This window comes from Eurosta solidaginis, chromosome 2 (assembly GCF_040869045.1).
Source record: "Eurosta solidaginis isolate ZX-2024a chromosome 2, ASM4086904v1, whole genome shotgun sequence".
Taxonomy (NCBI): domain Eukaryota; kingdom Metazoa; phylum Arthropoda; class Insecta; order Diptera; family Tephritidae; genus Eurosta; species Eurosta solidaginis.
In genome coordinates, this window is record NC_090320.1 from 3,478,132 (window position 1) to 3,505,111 (window position 26,980).

General features: G+C 36.5%; 3 protein-coding genes across 13 annotated transcripts in view; 1 reads left to right on the forward strand and 2 right to left on the reverse strand.

The window, feature by feature from the left end:
* The window catches only part of NimC2 (Nimrod C2), a 28,904-nt gene extending 28,503 nt beyond the window's left edge, over window positions 1-401 (forward strand). The window contains exon 10 of the mRNA XM_067769068.1: window positions 71-401. Coding sequence (XP_067625169.1) covers window positions 71-284 — 214 coding nt within the window. The 3' untranslated portion in view covers window positions 285-401. The remainder of the gene's footprint in view (window positions 1-70) is intronic.
* Window positions 402-2,094: 1,693 nt separating this feature from the next.
* On the reverse strand, window positions 2,095-8,729 carry eater. Of its 2 annotated transcripts, none has more exons than XM_067764075.1 (3): window positions 8,455-8,729; window positions 2,539-6,500; window positions 2,095-2,478 (listed from the first exon to the last, which is right to left on the reverse strand). In XM_067764075.1, exons 1-3 carry the CDS (start codon window positions 8,682-8,684, stop codon window positions 2,420-2,422), a joined length of 4,251 nt encoding a protein of 1,416 aa, XP_067620176.1. In that variant the 5' UTR covers window positions 8,685-8,729; the 3' UTR covers window positions 2,095-2,419. The 2 variants fall into 2 exon arrangements, with proteins under 2 accessions (XP_067620176.1, XP_067620175.1); XM_067764074.1 differs by having other exon boundaries at window positions 2,095-2,493.
* Window positions 8,730-12,687: 3,958 nt separating this feature from the next.
* rk (rickets) overlaps window positions 12,688-26,980 on the reverse strand; it is a 667,150-nt gene continuing 652,857 nt past the window's right edge. For 8 of the 10 annotated variants that reach the window (XM_067764097.1, XM_067764098.1, XM_067764094.1 and 5 more), the window contains 7 exons: window positions 22,448-22,585; window positions 19,937-20,077; window positions 19,804-19,869; window positions 19,596-19,739; window positions 18,467-18,837; window positions 16,413-18,242; window positions 12,689-15,347 (listed from right to left, as the gene is read on the reverse strand). In XM_067764097.1, the coding sequence (XP_067620198.1) occupies window positions 15,001-15,347; window positions 16,413-18,242; window positions 18,467-18,837; window positions 19,596-19,739; window positions 19,804-19,869; window positions 19,937-20,077; window positions 22,448-22,585 (3,037 nt within the window). In that variant the 3' untranslated portion in view covers window positions 12,689-15,000. Of the gene's footprint in view, window positions 15,348-16,412; window positions 18,243-18,466; window positions 18,838-19,595; window positions 19,740-19,803; window positions 19,870-19,936; window positions 20,078-22,447; window positions 22,586-26,980 lie in introns of all 10 variants that reach the window. The other 2 variants (XM_067764099.1, XM_067764100.1) reach the window with 2 other exon arrangements.

Below are 26,980 nucleotides of genomic sequence, written 5' to 3' on the forward strand. Positions count from 1 at the left end.
AGTAAAACCTTATTAATATATGCTCTATCGGCGGAATAAAAAATTAGGTATTTTCGTATGCGTTTTCTAGTGGTGTCTCCGTTTCTCGTTGGACTATTGGTGTTACATCTGTATTGCTTGTGGCCTCGTGCGCTTTAGCCTTGGTACTGATTTATCGTGAATTTGCTCGAAGACGTTTTAGAGAGAAGCATGGCGTGCGGTTGATAGAGAATCCATCGTTTGGCGTTGTTATGCCAGGTGCTGGTGAAGAGGATGGCCTCAATGAGCAAGAAGAAGAAAGTTGAAGGATAACGCTGAGGAGCTCTATTTATATTATAAACGAAATTGTAAAAAATCTGAAATTAACTTCTAATGATCTTTATCAGTCGTGATATTTAAAATATAATTATTTTTTAAATAAAGATTCTTTAGAAAATGTCTAGTAATTTTTAGGATAAAATTCTTCAAAAAGCAATTATAAATATTTTTTTTCTTAGCGCAATTCAGGTAAGGTGACAATATTGAACTTATAACGAACCATGGACTTACACAATCACCACAGCTACCCTGATCTTCGGCTCGTAATAGATAAAGATGTGTAGTTACTGGTGTATGCTGATTATGTTGATATTATTGGTCTGAACACACGCGCTGTGAGTTCTGCCTTTTCGCGACTAGATAAAGAAGCAAAAAAGGCCATCTAGTGCTAAATGAGGACAAGACAAAGTACTTGCAGTCATCCAAGAAAGAATCGGTCCACTCGCCTTCACAGCCACGTCACAGTTAACGTATATAAATGCGAGACTGTGAAGGATTTCGTCTTTTTGGGACCAAACCGAAAACAATAATTCAGCGGAGAATAATTCTTGCCAACAAAAACCGCTTTGCACTGAGTAGGCAATTGAAAAGTAAAGTCCTGTCTCGACGAACAAAAATCACGCTATACATACCTGTCCTGATGTATGGATAGGAATCATGGACGGTGTCCAGAAAAGATGAAATGACTCTTGGAGTGCTCAAGAGAAAAGTTCTCCGTAAGATTTATTATTACGAAACGGCTAAAATCACTTAAATGGTTAAGTGCCAATTAATGAATGATGATCACGTGTTTACAGACGGATCACGTCTATTTTAGAGAATTTCGCCTTAAACCTCCAAAAACAGCGATTTTCAATGACTTAAGAAATATTCAAATCTGGGTACCTTGACTTCATCAGGAAGCGGAAACTCTGCTTTATCTAGATCCATATTCATATCAAAGGTTAGTTGGAATACGCCATTTACGTTCAGGGAGCTGAGTGATCGCAGTAATAAGGCAACGGAGTAGAGTTTTAAAATTCAGAGTGCTCAAATTAAGTAATTAGGCGGTGATCTTTGGGCTGAAAAAAGGGTAATAAAAATAAGGTGAAATGTTGTGCGAGATTATCGAATAGTTCTCGAGGTGGTGAAATCGGTATTTGGACTTAAACTGCAAATTAGGGTCGGAAAATAAATATTCCATTGATTTTTGAAGCAAAAGTTTGCAATCAACTCGCTGGCTCTAATATAAATTTATGTGAGTCCCTCATTTTAAGGTTTGCGGATCCCAAAATTTTTAAGGAACAGTGTGATTTGTGACTGCGAATTTTTAGTCGCAGCGAATTTTATCAGCGACTGGGCTTAGCTGTAATAAAAAGCTATATTATCACCATCTCACCTTTCGTCACCGGACAGCATTAAGCCGCGAAAATATGAAACATTGAATTTTCTATTTTACGCTGCGACATTAAGGGGACACAGCACTGTAAGTTGCTATACAAAATTTGCATCACTAAGTCCCAGCAAATGGCACAGTCTTAGTTGAATGTTAATATGCTCACATTGTCGCAGCTAATTAGCCAATTACGAAATTTGTGATTAGATCTATGATTGCGATCATTGGTAAACCTGAATGCGTTCGAGATGCAGCTGCTGTTACGGCCAGTTAGTTCTACCGATTACTTCAAAATTGTCACCGCGGTTTACCGTGGTCTTTCAGACGCAGTAACAGAGCCACAGATACACGAATATTTGCCAAGTCAAGCTAATTTTCGTCAGCAAGTCGCAAATGGTAAAGAGTAAAAAGTTCCGAAGTAATCCTTTAAAAATCTCAAAATTTGTTTTTCTTTTTTCTTTGAACAACAGTTATTTTTTGATATAAAAAGTACACTAAGTAGACAATCAAAGTCTTATAACTATTCGTTATGTAGTAACTGCACTTATTTTATAAATTGCTTAATACAAATTACACGTAATACATAATTACTAAATAAAAAAATCAAACCTTATAACTATTAAGTCTAATTATAGTTTCAAAATGAAAAATAAATACAATAAACAGCTTTAGATCACTGTAACTGAAGTTCACTCTTAACACTTTAAAGCTCAAAATTCCTTTGAAAATTTTTCTGAATCAGCCTAACTAAGGCATCCTTATGATATCGACGTTGCGCGATAATTGCGACAGTCCGACCTGATTTTCTGCAAAGATAAAATCTTATAGAATGTTAGCTGATATTAAATAATTTATTTACCCAGTACCTCTCTTTTCCACATTGTACGTCTTCTCGCAGCTAATATGGCACAGCAGATAAAGTATCACCAGAGCTAAAGGCAACGAGAGAGCAGCAAAGATTGTATACAAACGCATATACTTTGAATAACCAGCTGATTGTTGCTCTTCACCATCAGCTGATCTGTTAGCAACACAAATCTCTTCATTATCATGTTCCTGTAACACAAAGCCCGCCTCGCAGAGGCATTTACCCCGCTGACAAGTGCCGTTAAAACAACGCCTCAAACATCGCAGGCCATTTATAACGGACATGGTTATGTGTGTGTCACTGTAGTCGCCAGAACTAACGTTATCCTGCTCATCACTATCTTCTTGATCGGAAGCGTCAATATATGGGGCCAATTTTGTAGATTTACGAACCGTACTAGTTGTGAAAGAAGGCATTACTGTGGAATTAGCCACACCTTCTTGGCAAACACCAGGAGCTACGCAGCGTGCAAAATGACATTTCTCACAAATGGGTTCACATTCATTTTGCATTGATTTGGTATAGCCATCGTTACACTCACACGTCTCCGGTGCTATGCATTGACCATTATTGCAAGGTGCAGAGCAGACGGGCTCACATTTACTTGAAGTGCTCATCAAGAAACCCTCGTTGCAACTGCAAATCTCAGGAGCCAAACATTGACCATGCGCACATCCATTAGAGCAAATTGGCTCACAAATATTTGAGGTATTCATAGCAAAGCCTTGGTTGCATTCACAAATTTCGGGCGCTTTACATTGTCCATTTAAGCATTCGTTGGAGCAAATAGGCTTACAGACGTTGCGGTCTGTCAGAGTGTAGCCTTTGTTACATTCACAGATTTCAGGTAGAATACACTGCCCGTTGGCACATCCCTTGGAACACACAGGATCACATACGTTGGCACTTGTCATAAAGTAGCCGTTGTTGCACTCGCAAGTCTCGGGAGCTATACAAATACCCATGGGACATCCGTTGGAACAAATGGGTGTGCAGATATCGTTGTCTTTCAAAGAAAAGCCTTTGTCACATTCACAAACCTCGGGAGCTAAACAAAGCCCATTCGGGCAACCATTGGAACATATGGGCTCACATACATTGGAGTGCGATATGGTAAATCCTCCATAGCATTCACAACTTTCTGGAGCTAAGCACAGGCCATTAGGACAACCGTTGGAGCAGACAGGCTCGCAGTTATTCAAATGAGTCATTGAGTAGCCAATATTGCATTCGCAGATCTCAGGAGCTCTACATTGTCCGTTTTGGCATCCATTGGAACATACAGCTTCACAGATTTTGGCTTCGTTCAAACTAAAACCTTCATTACATGCACATATCTCAGGTGCTATACACTGACCATTGGGGCAACCGTTAGTACAAACCGGTTCACATATATTATGATCAGTCATAGAGAATCCCGTTTGACATTCACAAGTCTCAGGAGCTATGCACAAACCACTCGGGCATCCACTGGAACAAATAGGTTTACAAATATTGGGGTCGGACACAGAAAATCCGCCATCACATAAACAAGTCTCCGGAAGTATGCATCGTCCATTCGGACAACCACTGGAACAGACAGGTTCACACAAACTAAGGTTGCTCATAGAATAGCCTTTTTTGCATTCACAGGTTTCGGGAGCTATACAAATTCCGTAAGCGCATCCATTGCTACAGACAGGTTCACAGATATTGGGGTCCTTCATAGAGTATCCTTCCTTGCATTCGCAGATATCAGGAGCTACGCAACGCCCGTTCGAGCATCCATTTGTACAAATAGGTTCGCAAATATTTGGTTCGAACATGGAATGACCTGCTATGCATTCACAAGTTTCTGGAGCTATACAATGTCCGTTCGTACATCTGTTGGAACATATAGGCTCACATACATTGGAGTGCGATATGGAAAATCCTGCATTGCATTCACAACTTTCTGGAGCTAAGCACCGGCCATTAGGACAACCGTTGGAGCAGACAGGCTCGCAGATATTTAAATGAGTCATAGAGTAGCCAATATTGCATTTGCAGATCTCAGGAGCTCTACATTTTCCGTTTTCGCATCCATTGGAACATACAGCTTCACATATTTTGGTTTCGTTCAAAGTAAAACCTTCATTACAAGCACATATCTCAGGTGCTATACACTGACCATTGGGGCAACCGTTGGTACAAACCGGTTCACATATATTATGATCAGTCATAGAGAATCCCGTTTCACATTCACAAGTCTCAGGAGCTATGCACAAACCATTCGGGCATCCGCTGGAGCAAATAGGTTCACAAATATTGGGGTCGGACATAGAAAATCCGCTATCACATAAACACGTCTCCGGAAGTATGCATCGTCCATTCGGACAACCAATGGAACAGACAGGTTCACACAAACTAAGGTTGCTCATAGAATAGCCTTTTTTGCATTTACAGGTTTCGGGAGCTATACAAATTCCGTAAGCGCATCCATTGCTACAGACAGGCTCACAGATATTGTGGTCCTTCATAGAGTATCCTTCGTTGCATTCGCAGATATCAGGAGCTACGCAACGCCCGTTCGAGCATCCATTTGTACAAATAGGTTCGCATATATTTGGTTCAAACATGGAATAACCTGCTATGCATTCACAAGTTTCTGGAGCTATACATTGCCCATTGGGACATCCGTTTGAACATGTAGGCACACATGTATTGGAGTCGGCCATGAAGAATCCTTTGTTACATAGGCAGGTCTCGGGAGCTATACACTGCCCATTTGGACAATTACTTGTACAGACAGGCTCACACACGTTAGCGGTACTCATAGCATAGCCTTTGTTGCATTCACAAGTTTCGGGGGATATACAATGTCCGTTCGGACATTTGTTGGAACATATAGGCTCACAAATATGGTTTTCGGTCATGGAGAATCCAATATTACATTCACAAGCATCTGGAGCTATGCAATGACCATTCGGGCATCCATTGGTGCAGACTGGTTCGCAAAAATTTGGTTGGGTCATGGAATATCCGACATTACAATCGCAAAGTTCTGGCGCCGCGCAGTGCCCATTAGGGCATCCCTGCGAACATATTGGCATGCAAACATTTTTGGCGTTCATAGAGAATCCTTTGTTACATATGCAAGTCTCGGGAGCTGCGCACCGGCCATTTGTACAACCATTAGCACATACAGGTTCGCATACATTGAGATCAATCATAGAGAATCCTTTGTTACATACGCAAGTTTCTGGGGCTGTGCACTCTCCATTCGGACATCCATAAGAGCAGGTGGGCTTGCAAATCGACGGAGTAGCCATTGAGTATCCCTCCAAGCACGCACAGGTTTCTGGTGCCGTGCATATACCATTTTCACATCCCGCAGTGCAAATGGGCGCACAAACGTTATCATTGCTCATAGAATATCCTTCATTACAAATACATGTCTCTGGCGCTATACATAGGCCATTTAGGCAGCCGCTCGTGCAGATCGGTTCGCATTTTCCATCAATCATTTCATATCCTTTATGGCACTCGCATTTATTCGGTGCAAGGCATTCGCCATTTTCACAATTAGTTTCACATATGGGCTTACAAATATGATGGGACTCTTGGGCATAGCCCGCGTTGCATTCACAAATATTCGGTTGCGCACAAAAACCGTTAATACAATCATCCATGCAAAAGGGTGCACATGTTTTGTTATTTACTTTTTGATATCCTTCCAAGCATTCACAAACATTGGGTGCACGACAAATGCCATGATCGCAACCGTCTACACAAATTGCTTTACATTGACCGGTGGCGTCTTTATCGTAACCTGCCTTACAGACGCATTGATTGGGTGCAACGCATTCACCATTTTGGCAGGTTGGCATACAGACGGGAGCACAGTGACCCGTGGCATCCGGTGCATAATTTCTGTTGCACTTGCAGGTTCCTGGTGCACTACAAAAGCCGTTAGTACAGTTATCGCATTGCGGTATACATCTGTTGGCGAGAATATTATTTCGGAATTAGGTTTTTAAAAAAAAAAAAACAAGTCAATTTAATTAAGTTTAAATGATAAATATGACAACAACAAAAATAAACTAAACTAAGCAGCATACAGCATATATGCAGTCATAGTACAAATAATAACAACATGAGAGTATTTTGTTCTAAACACCATAGGTAGGCACGCATTGTAGACAAGGTCTCTTCAACCGTCCAAGCACTGACAAAAAAAATTGTACCAAAACTAAAAAAAAATATATCATAAGAAAAATATATCAACGCACAGCAAAAAATTTTTCAAAAAATATTTCAAAAAAACCAAGAAACTCAAAATAAACTTTTTTAAAAAAATTAAAAAAAAAAAACTTATATTCATAAAAAGACACTAAAAAAATTTACAAAAAATTCTTTCAAAAAAAAAACATTAACAAAATTATAAAAATTAAGTTTTTTCATACGACCATATTGGAAAAATCCCAACAAAATACAAAAAAATACAGAATTTTGAAAAACACTTACGGCGTTTTCTTATCTGGAAAAAATGTTCCACTCTTAAATTCTAACTTTTGAAGTAGGTAATGAGACCCCTTTTTTTACTCAGTGGAAAATATTTTGTGAAAGGAGCGCACAAAACTCACGAGAGGCAGGAAAATAATCGACAGGGTGGCATTATTTTCAGAAAAGAAAACGCCACAATAATCATAAGATATTCACAGGAAAAAAAAAAAACAAAAACAAAAAAAAAACGTAAAAAAAGGAATAACGAAATATAAACAAAATATAATTATTAATTGGAAGGAAGATAAACAATTTTTAAGTACTTCCTTTATATAAATGAACCAAAAACTTGCGAAAATCGTCTCTTTAAACAAATACAAGACCGCCGTGGTGTGATGGTAGCGTGCTCCGCCTACCACACCGAAGATCCCGGCTTTTCTCCCCGGGCAAAGCACCATCAAAATTTTAGAAATTTTTTTTAATTAGAAAAAAATTGTTTCTAAGCGTGGTCGCCCCTCGGCAGTGTGTAGCAAGCACTCCGAGAGTATTTCTGCCATGAAAAGCTCTCAGTGAAAATTCATCTACCTTGCAGATGCCGTTCGCAGTTGGCAAATTCAACAAGTTTATGTTTATGTTTTAAAATCTACTTTAAGAAATTTCAAATTTGGACCATTTTTCTGACACATTTTTTCGAAAACTGGTACAATCTACAATTTAAACCAAGTCTGGTTTGGTCATATATGTTTCAAATTTAGGCGCAAACTTTTAATCGAAAAAATTTTGTGACATAGATGAACGGATGTAGGACATGCATTTTTTAGGGTTTTTTATTTTTTTTTAACTTTTTCAATTAATTGTTTTTTTTCGTCTCTCTTTTTATTGGTTAATTGCTATACTTGTTTTACTGAGCTACTTTTTAATTATTATTATAATTTTTGTTTTTTCACAGTTTGATACAAAAGTTTTGTAATTTTTAATAAAGCGTTTGCGCTTTAGCTGCTAAGGTTTAAGTGGTCGAAATAAAAAGAGAAAAATTTACACAACTCCGAATACCAGAACAGGTAAAAAAAAACTGATTTCGATACCTTGGAAAACACAAACATGGCACAAAAATGAACCGAAAACGGTTTCCAGAAAATATTAAATAATTATTTTTTTTTAATTTATTGCTTTCAAAAGCAGTTCTCTTTTTCTAACTAAAATTTAGTAGAATAACTCGACTGCTGACTGGAATATCATGCTATATCAGCTGTCATTCAAAAACGCCCTATCTGATCACAAATTGTATAATTTTGGTACAAGTTGGGGTGTTTATGAAAAAAATTCTGAAATAAAGCATTATTGAAACGTTCCCTGGAATGCGGCGCTTTCGAAGCGGTTGACATTGCATCCACAAACTAAAATATTTTTTTATTTCAAACTTAGATTGATCACCAATTGCGCCACCTACCGATAATAATTGAATTTTTTATAACCTTTATTACATTCACACACTCCCGGTTTTGTGCATTTGCCGTTTTCACAAAGCCTTGGACAATATGGCTTACATTCGTTTTTAACTCTTTTATATCCCGTACAACAATATCGTATTCTCTTGCCATCTTTAATTTTTGAGCAATATTGCGATGCGACATTTGCCACAGCTAAAAACAGACAAATCCACAACAAAGTCAAACGCATTTTTCTAAATTCGTTTTTTATCCGTGAAAAGTATGCAACTCGCGACAAATCTTAAAACCAACTGATTGCGATATTTAATGAAAAGGAATAATATTTTATTATGCATTTGTCTTAAGCAAAGTGCTTTTTTAATAGCACACTACACACACACACACACACACATGCATATAATAAAAAATATTATTAGCAGTGCAGATATGAATTCAACACATAATTAACTTTTTTGCTGCTTAGCTTTTTTATGTATGTATGTATGTATGCATGTATATAAATAAAACACTTTTAGTAATTATGTGTATGTCCTGCAAGCCTATATATGTATGTATATATGCGTGTAACATCTTATAAATAATAATTTGCAAGTAGTTTCCCTTGCAATAAATATTTTTAATAATGAATATTTTTATTTATACATCAAAACAATCATCGCACACATATGAACTCAAATATGCATCTGTCCATTTGTTATTATGGGCTTTGTTCTTATAACTGAAAACATTTGCATACATCCGTTCGCATAATGATAAGTCACTAACACATATAAACATTTTTTTATTCCCACAGCGCTCATGTATGTATGTATGTTTGTTTATATTTGCTAAAATCAAATCAACTTGTTCTTATCGTTGTAGGCATGCCATAGAAGGCTCTATTAAGTAAGCTTTGCTTAAGTTACCTACTTTAGAAGAAGGGAGAGAGGGTGAATAAATTTAAGGAAAGCGTATTGATTGCACGTTATTCACTATATAATATATGTTCTTACGTTTTATATATTTAAGTAGGAGGTTATTTTTAGTATCATCGGTTTTAACAGATGTTTTGTTAAGCCGTATTCTCGTAGTTATGTCCGGAAGCGCAGTTAATGACTCTGATGTCAAGTGAAAACAAAATATTATAACATCTGTTATCAAACAAGACATCTAGTGTTGACAATTAGAAGTGCAAAATTTTAATGACATAGTTGATTTTGGAATCAATAAGTTAGAATAATTTCGATTGAAGCTGATATATTTGTAAAACAGCTATGTGTTTCGCGGTAAAACATAATAATAGACATTATAAGGATTTCATTCGAAAAAAATGTCATCTGTATTTTGACCAATATTTTTCTTTCCGCTAGATGCTTTTATTTATTTAAAAGGGATAAACTAATTTAAACCTGTTGCTTGCAAAACTACTGTATATGAATCGTTCTCATGACCACCCGAACCTAATGTTATATAAAATGCTTGGAAACCAAAGCAGGCCCATAAATCATCTTCAGGTGAGATTGAAAAATTCAAGTATGGTGGTTGCCTGGAAGCTTGGTTTCTGCCGAAAACTAGCCACCAGTGCCCGAAACAAGAAAATAAAAATTATTATCTTTTTCAGAAGAAACCCAACGGTTGCAGAAGAAAGCCAGCTTAGAGAACAACATTTTCAGAGTTTTTTCCAGCAGCTCATATGAAGAGGTTGGTATCAAAACACACAAGGTGAATAGAGTTTCGGGTGAATCATATGTGCACCCAAAGAATGTATCAGAAATTAAGCACTTGTATTTTTTCCTGAAAGCTCTATCATGGACGAAGAATACTATTGTTTGTCCGTCTGTTCATAGCTCAAAGCGTTAACTTTAAAAACTCTCTCGGAAATATTCGCGTTACGTTTGTGTAGGCAATACAGCTGAAACTTCTTCCGAAATATCGAAGGATAAACATTTTTTGAGGCGGCACAAACTGTGAAGTACCAAAGACAACGAAGAATAGTTTGAGGAAGGTATGCAGCTTTTCACTTTTTTCTATGTGGGCTTTTGTCCTTGTTTTAACAAAAGATATTACCTTAAAATGTTACTCATAGGAATATGCAATTTTGAAACCTCAAGGGGTAAACCCGTCAAACTGTTCAGGCCGCTGGCCAATTGAAGGATACTGGTATTGTTCAAAATTCCTCGGCGGTGAATAGCGCCAAATATTTTTCTTTTCTACATCAGTTTTGAATAAATTTATACAGGGAGTTGTAATAAGTAGCCTTCAAGTTTGTTTATGCCGTGTCTTCGTACTGAGTTACTATTGATTATCTTTGTACGCTGTGTAACAGTATGCAACTTTTTAAGACGTTTTTAATCTATTTGTAAATAGAAGGCCAGAAAAAATACTTTATTGGTCAGCCCAGGTACTTGGTGAAAAACGATTAAAGGGCCTCCATTCATATTAAAAACTTCACAGCTTCCGACGTCTCACTACGCATTCCCAGGCATAAAATAACATTAATTAACTACCACGATATGTGTAGCAGGCTATTATGTAGATATAGAAGCTTCTCAAAACGGCATTTAAAATCTGGATCATCATGGTTCATCGATAAATTGAAATGCATTTTTACGCTTCGTAAATGGCTTATCTGAATACCATTGCTAAGAACAATCATTGTATTTAGTCATTAAGAAATATTTACGCACTCACACAAACCAGCATATGGGTACACGTTTTAGAATGAAGCCACAATTTTGAATAAGATTTCTCATTCATTCATAAGATGCGTGGTTAAGCTTGCCGAAGTGGCGATTTGATTCACTCATATTATCGTATACGAGGGTGGGGAAAATTAAAAATGAAATGAAGAGATTGCAACTTGTAACTTTTTAATGGTGAATAACTTAATTCTTTAGTCACAAGTCAAAACAACCTAAATCGACTTGGAAAATTTGGAGGGCGACAAGTTTACTGCTTGCTTTTTAGTTTAAAACCTCATAATTTTGTGACAGGTTTTTGTTTCCTATTATATTTTTGCTATGAGTTGTTATAAGAATGCTTTTTCCTTTAACTGTCATACAATTTTGTTATGAAATGCGGCAGAACAAATATTGCATTTTGAGTAATTTTTCTGTATGATTTGACGTCTGCCGTAAAAAAAAATTTTTAATTATAACTCGCTAGGAACTATCTATGAGCCGAAGCTTTTTTTTTAACGCTTTTATTTAGGTTGACTTGACAGGCTGCACAGCTGGCCGGCCAGCACGATAAGATACAAACTTGAAACTTGGAATACAGTTCAGAACCCGATGCCAATGCAATAATAAGAAAAAAATCGCCGCTAGGTGGCGCAAGGACCGAGATATTCACAAAAATCGTATTTGTGGTCCGATTTCGCTCATATTTGGAAATCATATTTGACATACAGAAATGGAAACCGCTTTAGTAAAAAAAAACACGCTAGGTGTCGCAAAAATTGAGATATTCAAAAAAATCGTACTTGTCTGTCCGATTTGGCTCTTTGAACAAATATTATATACAGTCCGGCAGAAGTGACATCAAAATACTTTAGAGCACATAAGTTCAAATTTTGCTAGAGAAACTTCAGTATAAAAATTCTAGTCCCGTTAGAAGAGACGTCAAAATACTTTGGAGCACATAAGTTCAAATTTTGTTAGTGAAATTTCCTTATAATAAAATAAATAAAAAAAAATGTTTAAGTTAAACTAATTTATTGAAAGCAATACTTACATTAAGTAATAATAATATTAAAAGCTAGAAAATAATTATGTAGGTCCTAGGTACTAGTCATAACACCCCTCATCAATCCAGGGCGTTGATCAGACAATTAAATAAAAGCGTTTGGGGCGCTGAATATAAATGTACAGCTGATACAGCTCGTCTTAAGCCGCAGCTGGGATCACGGCAAGAACCATGAATCTTCCGAAGAATTTTCGCAGTACAACAAATACCTCCGCATTTTCTCTACTTGCCAGAAGAGGGACAAAAACTGTGCAAAAATCAACAAAAATCGTTTGATGTTATTTTAATTTATTTTGGTTGTGGTGTTAGCATATGTTGTCGAGTATTTGCCTGTATTTATAAGTTCATCAATATATCATACGCTTACGTAAGCCATTGAACTTGAATGGGGCCTGGTAACAACTTTGAGCTACTTTCAGATTGCGCTTAGAAAATATGTTTAATAAAAAAATGTAAACGAAAGTCACTCGTTCCAAGTGTATGTATGAATTTATTGTTTTTTTATTATTGTTATTTAAATATCTTTTTATTTACATATATCTTAAGTACATTATTGTTTCATTTTCTTATGACTAAGCACTTCTTGGAAATAATATCACTTTAGAACTACTTACATTCAATTTGTTACATATATAGTTATATGGCTTACTAATCACACTATAAATAGTTAAATACACGCTTATATTTACGTTTAACACATTACAAAGGGACATAAAAATACTTGCTTGGGTTTTATTAGTAGTATCGGTTGATTCATTAAGATGTATTTTTTTCTATTTTTTTTTATACATAAAGCAATAAAAATGTGAACTTAAATTCCATAACAGTGAAAAATGCGAGAATAATTGAATTGGATACATGCGGAAAAAAAAGTTTTACAAAAATATGCACTCAGATGAGCATACGATTTTTTTTAAAATGAAAGAAAAAGTTGTAATGGAAAAAGGTTGATCAAAAAGCTTTTGAATTATCTCTGAAAACGATAAAATTCTGTTGGGACCTAAAATTTACTGTTATGATAAAAATATACATATAGAGGTAGTTTCAATTCTTTCTCCACCATTGCCGGTGGCTACACTGCTACCATATCCTTTAAAAATAAACGTCCCAAAACAATGCTTTTCTTTGATATTTTACTTTCCCTCCTTTCGCATATTATTAACACGCGGAAAACATAGCGATAAATATATGATAGGACTTAGGGTCTCTTTACACGCGCCGATGTTTTGGTATATTTTTTTGACATTCAACAAGCTCTCGCGGGCAGGTGTTGAAGAAATCGCCACCACAAATATACATCAATGCTTTTACATAAATGGATTTTAAGTCAGGCATCTTTTCACTGGTTTGAGGGGTTAGCCGAGGTGCGCGTTGACCTACTAAGTACCTAAACAGCTTGCACGCCCACATTTTGCGGTATTTTAACAAATTATTTCCCTTAGTGGGTCAACATGCAAAATAACCACAAGAAGAGGCACCGTTGCCACAAAGTAATTGCTTAGCTTAAGGAATGGAACAAAGATACTTCGGTTAACTCATAGCCACCAAAAAGATATACGAATCGCCGATGCAGCTGCTTAGCTCCTGACTGCGGCGCTAATAGATTGCAGGTGTACCTATGGGCAAATATCTATCGAAACTTGAAGATCCGCGGAAAGAAAGCTCATTAACTTCATAGTCAGAATTCGGTACGAATAGAGTAAAATTGATATGGTTAAAAGGAATTTTTACGAACTGCCAAAGGCAAGGCCAGAATCCCATGTGTGGTGAAGTTCGAGGACGCGCTCAAGCTGTAGGCTCGATCTGAAGGAAAGATTTATGAAAATATTTAATATGTATTGGTATAGTACTCCAGTAAAATTACTCCAACAAAAATTTTCGATTCTAACGTTATTTTTCCCCTTTTAATCCTTTTTATCACTTTTATAGAGAAAGTGTGAAGTTACTTTGATAATTTCGTTGACTGCTTTGAATTGATACTTAAAAATGCAGCAATGAAATTTATCATAATCAGCACTTCATAGATAGAAGAGAAGTGCTTCTTAATCATGGTTTAGTTTTAAGAGTGCATGGCTATTTCCTGATTGCGTGGTTATTCATCCTGGTTTTGTAGTTATTTATGGTTTTGAAAAAACCAATTTTTCCTAAAAGTCCATAAAAAATTTTACTTTTTCACATAATTTATATTCAAAGCTGTTGATAGCCAAATTAATTAGCTGCCATATTTGTATTTATATTTATTAACTAAATTTCCTTAACTAAGTACATATACATTTATACATATGAACACATACACACAGACAATTACGGCTACTGTACAAATTGACTACTTATTAAAAATGCGTATTAATAATTTTTTTATATCAACCTCGGCGAAGTGACTAAATTCTCTAATAAAAAAAGTTAGAGGTACTAGCTCTATCTTTATTGAATCTTGAACAGTTCTGAAGTTGGAAGTTGAGTTACCATTACAAAGCGCCTTCAATTCCTCAGAACTATCCAGAAACAAAATTAGATCATACAAAATAAGATCGTTCTTACATCGCCATGATGTATTTGTTGGTTGATCACAAGGGAAATATATTTCTGGCAGCGGGGTGACGCCGAACTTAACATTTCCCCTGCAGGGTATACACTCACACACATACCTACTTACATACATACATTTTGCATAAATATTAAAAAGCGCCAATATAAAAGCGTCAAAGAAATGCCTCACTAATACAACATTTTTTTATGTTTCTATCACTTTCTGGTGGTTTATATTTACGACTTCCTTTTCGTTTTTGTTTTCGCTTATTCTTTAACCATTTAAAAAAGTGTCATGGTGGATCCTCTTCTTTTGGCATTTCAAGTTGTGGACTTGCCGCTGTTGTCAGCAACGTTTTTGCTGCGCCACCACTTTGAGCTTGGAGTACAGTATAGAAACCGCTGGAAGCACCTGGCAATGGCATACCCATAACACTCGCTACATTCATACCAGAATCACCGTCATCCATTACAATCGAACTATCTGCTGCCGATGGAATGGTGGGCAAAAAGCGTATGCCTAGTCGTGGTGGCGATGAGTCTTCCTCTTCTTGTACGGCCTCTTGACGTACAAGACGTGGTTTGGTTGACAATGTAGAATGTTGTTGCAATTGTTGTTGTTGTGCCTTGCTGCTGTGTGCTGCGTTGATAAAGAAATAATAATAATATGATTAAAAGATAATAATCAGAAGTCAAATGTTTAGAAATATAAAGAAATCAAATTAGAAATGAAAGTGACTTGGATGTGTTTTGGCCCCTCATTAATTGGCATTTAACTGCCATGGCGAATCACCTCCGAATGAGACCAAAGTCTCGGGTGTCTTTGCCTCCATATACGGATGTCGATAGGAATGCTTTCTGGACTTGAGCTTATTCGTTCATTCACAAAACTTGACGAAGCCAGTGAGGCCTCTGGGATTTATGCATTACGTTTATAAGTGGATAAAGTACATGCAGTAAAACATTAAAAATCCTTTGATGCACGCTGTTGGCATCACGAATAGGACCCTTATCTCTAATATCTCAAGCCCCATCACGTTATCCCTACACCGTTTATAATTTCGAGCCGACTCTTTGAGATAAGTTTACCTGCCAATTTTCTACTCAGTCTAAAGTATGATTTGTTGGTAAGAGCAATTAACTATTCAGGCCAATTCGTCTTAAAATATACCGCAAAAGCGAGAAGTTTTTATAGGACAGGACCATATTATAGTTGCGTTCCATGAGTATGCCTGAGGGGGTATGCGAAAAGGTAATTTTTTCAAACTAAACTTTCGAGCTCTGTCGGAATCAGTAATGGTTCTCGATGAAGCAGACGTCCGTCTTTGATAATGTGCACCTGAACATTAGAGTTATACTGATTATATAAGCTTAGGAAGACGTTATTATGGAAACTAGTTTCCAAACTTTAGGAAAATATGGTTTGGCAATGATAGCTTATGTGCCTTTATCCGTAGTCTTGTCGTCAAGCGACGTTCGAACTAGTTCACTGCAAATGACACACTATTAGTTTGATTTGTCAAATTTGACAATGACCTAAAAGTGCGCCCGCTCCAGATGCTTCACGCAATTCTTCAACTTATGGCCCTATGTATATTTAGTTTAAATTTGATACACGAATCTAATTACAATACGTTTGGGATAGGAAGAAATTAACTGCAAAGAAGAATACAAAAGGAAAAACTCTACTCACTTTCTCACTTACCTATTACAGAAGGCAATGGTGTTGTACTGCCCGCACTTGAGCGCGACAATCGGAATGTTGACGTGCTTGCAGTCGTGGCTGAGGCCGAACTGTCGTTGCGGGAACTCGAAAGGTTCGAGTCCTGTGAAGTTTTGCGAGTAATCAACCACGCCGAATGTCTTCTTCGATTCGGATCCATCATCTTCAGAGGTATATTGCAAGTATGTTGTACTGCACCCGCGGACGGAGGACCATTGCGCCAACTAGACGAACGCGATGAACAAAAGTTCTCACTTGAAATAGAGCTAGCTCGGGCTTGTTTCTGCTTCTGCTTCAACTCTGCAAAGTGATAGAGATAGGGATCTGTTGCCGCGTTATGTGAACGCGCACGTGTTTGTCGACTATTTGCTTTCTTGTACTGGCGGTTACCGCCTAAATGATGTCTCTCCTGCTCTACGTCATCGTCATAATTTGAATCGGCGCAATGACAAAACACAACCAAACGATGCCATGTACTACTCAACCAAGAGCTATGAGCTCGTTCACGCGCTTGCAGCTTGTGCCAATTCGGCATTTCACTTGGCATCATGCGCAAACAACGACAATCGGGTGGATGCGCTGCAGGCAGCAGCGGTGGCAGTTCTTTGGGCACGCGCACACCACCTCGGCGACCAACGCCAGCGGTCGTAGCAGCTTTAGCACCACGAGTCACGCGCGTCTCTTCAAAGTGTTTGCAGAGCGTAATGCAGTCCTTTTTGAATTGCTTTGTCATGATGGCGTAGAGGAAGGGATTGCAGCACGAGTTCAATGGCAGTACAAAAACTGTAAATATTTTTGCTTGCTCCAGCGAGATTAATTGCAGTCCAAAAATGGCAGTTATGGAGAAGAACGCAATAGGTGACCAGCATAGGAAATCGGTGAAAACAAGTAATGCCATGCGCTTAGCAATGCGCGAATCATTTGTATTCCAAGCCTGAGAGCCACGTATAGCCCAGTACATTTTCAAATAGCAACCCATAAGTGTCACAAAAGCACATCCATTGATGAACATCAACGCAATCACATAAGTCAAACTGGCCACTCCCGTAGTCGTTTCGAACGGTAGACATACGGCAAACTTGCGATAATCTGAGACCCCTGCCAGTGGCAAAGCGGCCATGATAAACGCAAAAATCCAACCCACAGCCATAATATATGCAGCCTGCCGCAATGATAGACGCTTATTCAAGTGTATCGCATGTGTTATGGCATAATTTCGTTCCAATGTAATCACAGCTAGCGTATAAACTGACAATTCCGACGAGAGCACGGCCAAAAATCCAGCAAACTGGCACATGAAAGACATTTGCCATGGTATGGCGAACATACGAAATTCACCCAATGTCGAAGCATCCACTATGGCAAGTATGCCCAGATAGATGCCCATAAAGAAATCTGCTGCAGCCAAATTGCACACCAGAAAGCGTGGCACGTCCATTTTAGAACGAGAGAACATTAGCACTATAACCACTGTGCCATTACCAAGTAGCGCGAGCAAAAACACAACCCACACGCCACAACGCAAGGTCCACCAATCAAAGAGATCAGCACAAGGTAAGAAAGGACCTGGCATTGGCAGGCATTGAATGGAACCAGGCTGTATTTCGGTGTCTATGGTGCCGAATAAGCCATTGCTGAAGCCTGCAAAACTGCTGGATGCACCTATGGTGCTCGTAGTTGCGCCAGCTGTTGTGCCATCCTCCTCGAAGTACTCCTCGACGTAGGTAGGTATATTGCCGGGATAGTTAAAATCCTGTCCAAAATTGTCCCAGATGTCATGCATTTGGCTGCCAAACTTTTTGCTCAGGTTTTCTGAAATGGAAAAGAATAATTAAGAAGGACAACAACTAACATTCATGATTTTTACTGAAGATAGAACGGCCGAACAAAACGATTCTATAAGCACGACGGGTGAGCTCTGAACAGTCAAAACTACGGTTTTGTTTGGTTCAAGTTGAGGCTGGAGCGTGCCGAACTTTTTATAAAAACTCGGAAAATTTGGTTGTTTTCTGTAATTTATTTTTGTATTTACTTACGCAACTGTGGCCATATATCCATCATGCTATTGTTCCACAAACTCATATCGAAATCAGAGTCGGACGGAAAAAGTACTGCCTCTTGTACCAACGGTGGCTTCTTTGTAGCTGACATTGAGGTCATTAACGGTATGAAGGGACAACAGTGATAGGCGTATGAAAGTATTAGCGTTTGTATGCGCGGAAATGTATCAGGCGTTGGAAAATCACGCAACTTCGGATTATTGAAGGTTTTCAAGTGGAGCAGCTTACTTAAGCCCGCCGACGGCAGTACTGGAAATATGTTATTGCCCAGATTGAGATCTTCAAGCTTAGCGAATGGCATGAAGGCTTCTTTGTGTATATAAGTGATTTCATTGCCTTCTAGATCTCTAAGAGAAAGGAAAATTTTAAATGATTTATTGTTCTTTACTAAATGTCATTGTTTTATTTCCATGCTGCCGAAATTTTAGCGGAATGATGGAATGGAACTAAGATATGTTTCATGTTCAGCTGAATGTATAATAATCATGAGTTTAAAACAAAACTGGGACAGTATTTAAGAAAGCAGAGTAATGTAACTTGATTGTATGCAGTTTGAATATGAATAAAGGAATGGTATGGAATTGAAAAAATATGGCTTTAGCTCAAAATAATAAGGCTAATTAATGAAACTAATGAAACGAAATGGGCCGAAATTTCTTAAAGTTAAAGAAAAAGAATGAGCAAAAAAATAATATGAAAGTGTTTAACGAAACTAAATATTGTTAATACGAAACAAAATGAAGTGGAAATGAAACAGATATGAAATATAAAAAATAATGAAACGGAAAAGTAAACGAAGTTTGTTAAATAAATGCAGAAGAAGGGAAAAGAAAAAATTCAAATTGGCAAAAGGAGTTTGGTGAAACAAATTTACTTGAAATGAAATAAGATGAGAGTGCTTAAAAAAGTAAAATTTCTTTGTATAATTAAATGTATTGTAGTGAACTGATTTGAAATGTAAAACATATGAATACACACTTTTCAAAAATTTTAATAAAAATTAATTGAAAATATTCTGAATTGAATCAAATGGAATTGGGTGGTGTGAATTGAAAGAGAAATGGTGGAAGTGAGTAAGTAAAAATAAGCTTTTTCAAACACATACAACAATTGCAGCCTCGGTACGCCAAAGAAAGCGTCTTGTGGTATTAATTTAATACGATTATAAGAGAGCACTAAATCATGGAGTTGCTTCAGCCCGGAGAAAGGTCGTCCATGGAGGGATTCAATGTAATTGTTTGAAAGATCTCTGGTGCAAAAATAAATAAATTAATATTGTATTACTTTTTTTGCTACTATTACTTGCAACTTACAACAGTCTTAATTCTCTGCAATTAACTAAGTTGGGAATGTGCTCTAAGGAATTTGTTTTAAGCTCTCTAAAATGAAGAAAAAAAAATCTTTACATTTTTTGGTACAATACGAAGCTACCTAATTCTTACTTACAAGCTTCTCAGTCTTGGTGTTTGGCGACATAAATTTGGTGGCACTTCTTTGATACCAGCACGATCTAATTTTATAGTCTCTAATGAGAAGCAACCATCGAGATCTGGAAATTTTTTGAGTGAGCGCACATCTGAAAGAATTCTTTAAAAAAAGTAAAAGGAAAATATATGAACATTAATGATTTTTTAAACATATGTATGTATGTAGGTATCAATGGTGCACAGAGCAGATGCATAAATTTACATAAAGGAGCTGAGCTATCAGCTACAAATCGAATAAATAAGAAACGAAAGAAAAGTAGCAGGCCAAAATTGTATTCAAAATTCAAGAAAGCTTTACAAAAATTTCAGGCTTTTCATTTGATGTGCTCTACACTGAAAGAAATGGTGCTAGTAAAATCAACAAATTGGTTCTGTTGTTCTTGACTTAACGGAGATTCGGTGAAATTGATCGAATTATGGTTAATTCGACCGAGTTCTTTGTCAACCGAACAAATCAGTTTAGTCATTTCAACAGAAGAGAAATTGTCGCTCTTAAGTTAACAAAATTCTGCAAAAATTGACAGATTCCTGGTCAATCTAAATGATTTTTCTGTTAATACCACTAATCTCACTTGTCATTTGAACAGCGATAAACAGTCAATACATGAGCAAATTTCAAAGAGAATTTTACGCTCACTGCGCTCTCTACTTTGTACTTATGATGATGGTGCCACTTGTTAAAAAAAAAACCAAAATAAAAAACCACCAGATCGAAAAAACACACAAAATGGGAAAACAACAAAAAACTAGATTTTCAGTTATCAATACAAAACGAAAACCCCTTTTTTGAATTTACTGTGCAAAAAATTATGAGATACGGCGACAACTATTTACCGGGTACAATTTTACAACTTCTCCTCCAACCGAAATGCAAAATTGCGCCCTCTTGTTGCAAAAGTTTTGTTCAAACGAACAGGATTTTTCCAAAGTTAGTAACATTTTGTTCAAGTTTTTACGAATTTTCACTCACGCGAACGAATTTAATAAGATAATAAAAACATCCATTTTTAATGTTGATGTTTCCGACAAGATAAAAGTTTGAGTTGTTTTGGAATCGTTTCAACTTAAAGTGTTACGAAAATTAAAATTGCCGAATAACATGTAAAGTTACTCCAGTGGCGAATTACCTTCTAGCGATTTGATCCTTTACTTTTCTATAAGTTACAAGTTCTCTTTTTAAAATTTTACGTCAAACATTTATACTAAAAGTTTTGTTCGAAACAATCAAGTGTGGCAACTACATGCGAGAGAAGAAATTGAGAATGAGCTAAGCTGCAACTGAAAGAATTGAGAATCAGTTTTGTGACTACTATTTTCATTTCTATTTGCAAAGCGAAGTTCAAAACTATAAATTAAATAAATTATAAAATATAAAATTTGGTGAAAGTGCGTTTAATAAAACAAAATAATAAAGTGTATAATGCTTAATCTGTGCCAGCATATTTGATGTACGCGACGTTCGGTTAGTAAGTGCCACCCTGGTGTGATGGTAGCGTGCTCCACCTGTCACACCGTATGACCTGGGTTTGCACCCCGGGCAAAGCAACATCAAATTTTAGAAATAAGGTTTTTCAATTAGAAGACAATTTTTCTAAGCGGGGTCGCCCCTCGGCAGTGTTTGGAAAGCGCTCCGAGTGTATTTCTGCCATGAAAAGCTCTCAGGGAAAACTCATCTGCTTTGCAGATGCCGTTCGGAGTCGGCATAAAACATGTAGGTTCCGTCCGGCCAATTTGTAGGGAAAATCAAGAGGAGCTCGACGCAAATTGGAAGAGAAACTCGGCTTTACATCTCTTCGGAGGTTATCGTGCCTTACATTTATTTATTTATTTATGTATATGGCAGCATAGTTACTTTCGTACAAAGCTGTCGCAACAACTTTTTTTGTTCATTTGACTACTAAAACGGTCAATTACGAATCAACGATTTATGCGCAGTTGATTCAACATCTTGTTGCGATGGATAAAAATTAACAGAAATTACGGTTGAATTGACCCGTATTTCGGTTGATTTTACCAGTCTTTTTCTTTCAGTGTAATTTTTTTGGAGTATTCAGATCTGTAGTCTAATCAGTTTATGTATAAGCTAAAGGTCTCTCAAAGCTATCATTGTTTTTTTTTTTCCGAAGTATGTTTCATGACGTTTTCTTTTCTTGAAAAAATGTTACCTTCTTAAATTCTAGCTTTGGGCTAGTCTGTCAAATGGATGAATTTGTAACGATACCACTTTTTTTCATACGAACACACAAACTCAGGAAAAAACTGAGAGTAGCCAGCAGAGTGACATTATTTTCGTAAAACTTTCTCGAACTTTAGAATATATTAAAAAAATTTAGATTGGTTTGCAAAGTCGGTGCTACAAAACTCATTAAGTATGACATCAATCTATTAAGCCCGAAAATCAATGGAGGGTTCTGGAGCACATTTCGAGTGCAACACTAATATAAATGTCAATATCCATATGAGTACTTACAACTTACGTAATCTCGTCATACCACGCAGCGCTTTTGGCATAATCAATGACAGTGGATTGGCGCGAAAGTCCAACGTTTGTAAATTTCTTGGCAAATCCGTTTCATTTATCCAACGCATACGATTGTTTGTAACGGATCTGAAAATGATTTTAACAAAGGAAATAGGAAAGATATAAATTTCATTTCATCCCAGCATATATATGTATGTATGTAACAGAAAAATATCGACACATACATTTAAGCATCTGGGTGGAAAGAAAAAAATTGTAAAAATAAATGAAATTGAAATTTTATAGTGTTCTTTATGATCAAATTAACTCAAATGCACAAAAATTCTTATGAATTTTGGTTTGTAACGCACAGCAATATTTCGACAAAGTTGCTGCAATGAAAGGGGAAAAAAATAAAACAAACCCAAACTGAACAAACTTTCGCACTCAACGACCTTTTCCCCGCAGCAGCGGAATAAGTTCAACGTCAAATTGTGAACTCATTCTTATCGCTGCATTTAACATTGTCGTAATTATCCTGTTTACTTCAAAAGGCGCGAGAGAGAAGGACATGAAATGGGAGCAAAATTGCGCAATCATACCCATGCAAGGAAATATGTATTAAATTTCTCTTGTATTTGCGCATATACATACGTCCTTTACATATGCATAAGGAATAGCATGATGCCCATAATAGTGTTAGCATAAGTATTAGGGTGTGCATTTTTTTAAATTTATTTTTACCACCTGTATTAGTAGTGATAATAACGGTTTGACGCAATATGTATACAAGAGTTTAAATCCGTACTTCTCTTTCAATTTATAGTGTGCTGCTTAACACTTTTCAGATGAGACAACAGAAGTGTAGGAGAGAAAAATTCTTCGAAAGATTTACAGGCCTCTACGTGTTCGCAACGGCGAGTTCTATCGAAAATTTATTTAATGAGCTATACGACCTTTATTCAGACCTGAACACATTCCAGCGAATTCAAACACAGTGGCTACGATGATTGCTGTGCGAATGAAAGATAGTGTTCTTATCGAAACCCGCTTGTGGACGCAGTGAAAGAATATGCTGGAAGCACCAAGTGGCACCAGCTAGCGTAGTGCAGTATGAAAGGTTTTTCACTTTTCCTACGTATATGCGAACCTAAATGTTTTATATCGGCAGATGCAATTTTGATGACGTCCAGGGCACAGGATATTCAATATGTTCCTACCTCATGCTCCAGAAATATATGAAAATTCCTGTTGAAAAGTGTTAGTACAAAATTTTGATTTCTCTTACAGATCAAAGAAATCTCTATATAAGTAATTCTAATTCATAACTTTTCGATTCCGAGTAAACCTAAAACATTTTAGGTATCTAACTAAACGCTCTCGAAATATTTGCACTGAAACTGTACTCATTTTCCTCAAAAACTTTCCAGATGAAAAAACTGCTTTTATAATTTGCGTGGAAATTGCTAACGTCCTCGATCAAAAATAATTCACAATTTAATTTAGGTACTTATGCTCGGAGTTGCTTTTTAAGCTTTCAGCTAGAACTTAAAAAAAAGAAGATAATAATAAAGGCATACCCTAATGCAATTATGTATGCATGTATGCAAATTCATGAACGTGTTGGTATTTGGGTCTTGAATGCAACTGGATGCGCCGCCATGGTTCGTTTGACAGCGCTTACATCCGATTTGGCGGCAAAAGGAAGATGTTGCACTAGAATTTCACGCTCAATATCAGCTGAAGTCATGCATTTTAGAGCGTGTCTGTTTATTGATTTTAAAGTTAAATATATGTATATCATTTACTAGGAGAAATGTAGGCAAAAAAAAAACATCGACAAATAATTAAACTGCCAACTGAGAAGTATTAAAAATCATCTACTCACATTTATTTATTTTAGTAAAATCAATTTTCACAAGCTCAATTTTGGAAGTGAATGCACCCCTTTTGAATCAACCTTTTTTCCATTTCCTCATGTTAACATTATAAAACAGCCGTTATTCGCAGTGAAGCTGTTGACAACTCTTAGAAAGTTACACACACACATACAAAAGGCAACATGAAAAAGTTGGTAGCAGAAGTGAACCAAATTCTAGATGCATCATTTAGTATGACGCTCGTAAATATGCAATGAAATGGCACGTTATGAACTCAACTTTTAAGCGGACTGCTGTGTATATGTGTGTGGGTGAAACAGTGTGATAGAATAGCTTTCCGGTCGCAAGCTAAGCTAAGAGTATCCTGCGGCGGAAAAAAGTAGTTCTTAAGGTCTTAAGGGAATCCCAACTTTCCTCGAACCGACTCACTTTTAACGACAGATTTTGTGCTAAAGTTATTTATTATCACAAAAGTTAAAAATTCTCCGTTTCAAACTTTAATAGTTATAAATGCTTTAGTTTGCAAAACCATTTGTTAATTTTTATTTTTATCAGTAAAGTTGTCAATAGATTGTTCCTACCTAGAAAAAAAAATAGTTTTCACAGAGAGCTTTTGATGGCAGAAATATACTCGAACTACTTACCAAACACTGCCGAGGGGCTACCCCTTTTAGGAACATTTTCCTCTAATGAACAACGATCGGGTATGCCTATGGGATCACCAGCATCACCGGTAATAGCCGATATAGTAATGGAGGAATTACTATTGAAATTTGAGGAAGAATCACGGCACAAACCAAAGTACGTTGACGATTTATTCGCTATTGTGAAAACCGATTCCGTTGAAGAAATTCTGGGCCTCTTGAACTTATTTCATAACTCAATAAAATTCACATCTGAGATGGAAAATAATGGAATGTTGCCATTTCTGGACACGGTAGTAATAAGAAATAACAACCACCTAACCTTTGACTGGTATAAAAAGCATACGGCTTCCGGGAGGTTAATAAATTTTAACTCGAAACATGATAGGAGTATAATAATAAACACGGCCAAAAATTTTATTAGGCGAGTTCTCTCTATCAGCGATAGAATATATCACCCGAAAAATATAAGCATCATCAAAAAAATACTTCAAAACAACGAGTTTCCGATCCACCTTATCAATGGTTATATCCACCAATTTTACGCTACGAATAAAAACAAAGAACAAAACATAAAGAAAATATATAAGACTACCGTATTTGTACCTGGTTTGTCTAACCGAATAAACATTCAAACATGTATGACAAAGAAAAATTCCAAATCGCGTTCCAGTATAAAAATACCCTACAACAAATATACAGCAATACAAAAAGCAAAATCGAAAAATACGAGAAATCCGACGTAATATACAAAATTAAATGTAATGGCGACGGGTCCCACGTATGCAACAAAGCATATGTGGGTACTACTAAATCAAAACTAAAGACAAGGATTTCCGCTCACAAATCGAACATCAAAAATCGCGACCACTCTAACGACAACAGAACGGCTTTATCGCAACATTGCAAGACCACGGGACACTCTCCGGACTTAGAACAATATTGCAAGAAGAAAAACAATATTCCAAGCGGTACACTCTCGAAATGCTACATATTATCAATACACCTAATGACATACGCATGAATTTTAAGAGCGACACCGCCAACATCGCTCACGCATACAGACATTTGCTAATGAAGAGAAGTTAGCAACAATAACGCTGAGGGTGTCCAAATAAGTTAATATATACGTTGTTGTTAGCAGATATTTTGTTTATTATTACTGTTTATTATTTGTATACATCTTTGTTTCTGTTTATGATATTCTGTGTTCTGCATTGAAATTTTAAATTAGTCGACAAGGTGCATTCCAGGGATGCACCTTAACGTTAGGCTAATCGTTTATCAAAAAATTTCCACCGTTTCCGTTGAAACACTTCGAAATATTATCGATAAAGAAATTATCAAGATAAATTGTATCTCGTTTTTAACCGAAACGAAAAGCTTTCGTTAACGTTAAAAACGTTAACAAAAACGTAATACTTTATGTTTGAATTGTGCTGGCAATGCTATAGCCATGGTGAAGCCGTAAGGTGCTAACAGCGAGCGAACATACACACACAAACTCCATGTAATTTGTTTGTGTAATTCGTTGGTGGTAATGTCAAAAATACTCTGAGAAATGTTCGTACTGTCAAAATTCATGAGAAAAGTTGCAATCAGCTTGGCTAATGCTTTCACCTTTAATGATTCCGCCATCAATCAGCTTTGCCAGCATAGTTTGAAATTAATAGTCAGCATAAACGATTTGATTTCGTTTTGATATGGCAGAAAACGAAACAAAATCATTTCGTCAATTTGACGTTCTTAACGTTAATAAACGAAACGAAATGACTTTGTTTCGTTTATTAACGTTAATTATCGTAACGAAATGATATCGGTTCGTTGGTTAAGCATGCCTGGTGCATTCACAAGTGTAAGTGTCAGATTATGTTTGTGCATTTATGGTTTTTATAGAAAAATGTATTTTTTACAGCCCTGAAGATGATTTCTAATTGAAATCGAAATATCGACAAAATAAATAAATACAACATATATGGTATAATCAATTGCATTTTTATTACTAATATATATGCGTG

Coding starts and splice junctions, on each gene's coding strand:
- eater (XM_067764074.1), bottom strand. CDS start 8,684: ATGCGTTTGACTTTGTTGTGGATTTGTCTGTTTTTAGCTGTGGCAAAT. Junction 6,501..8,454: donor AAAAAATTCAATTATTATCG/GTAGGTGGCGCA, acceptor TCTCGCCAACAG/ATGTATACCGCAATGCGATA. Junction 2,494..2,538: donor GTACAATGTGGAAAAGAGAG/GTACTGGGTAAA, acceptor ACATTCTATAAG/ATTTTATCTTTGCAGAAAAT.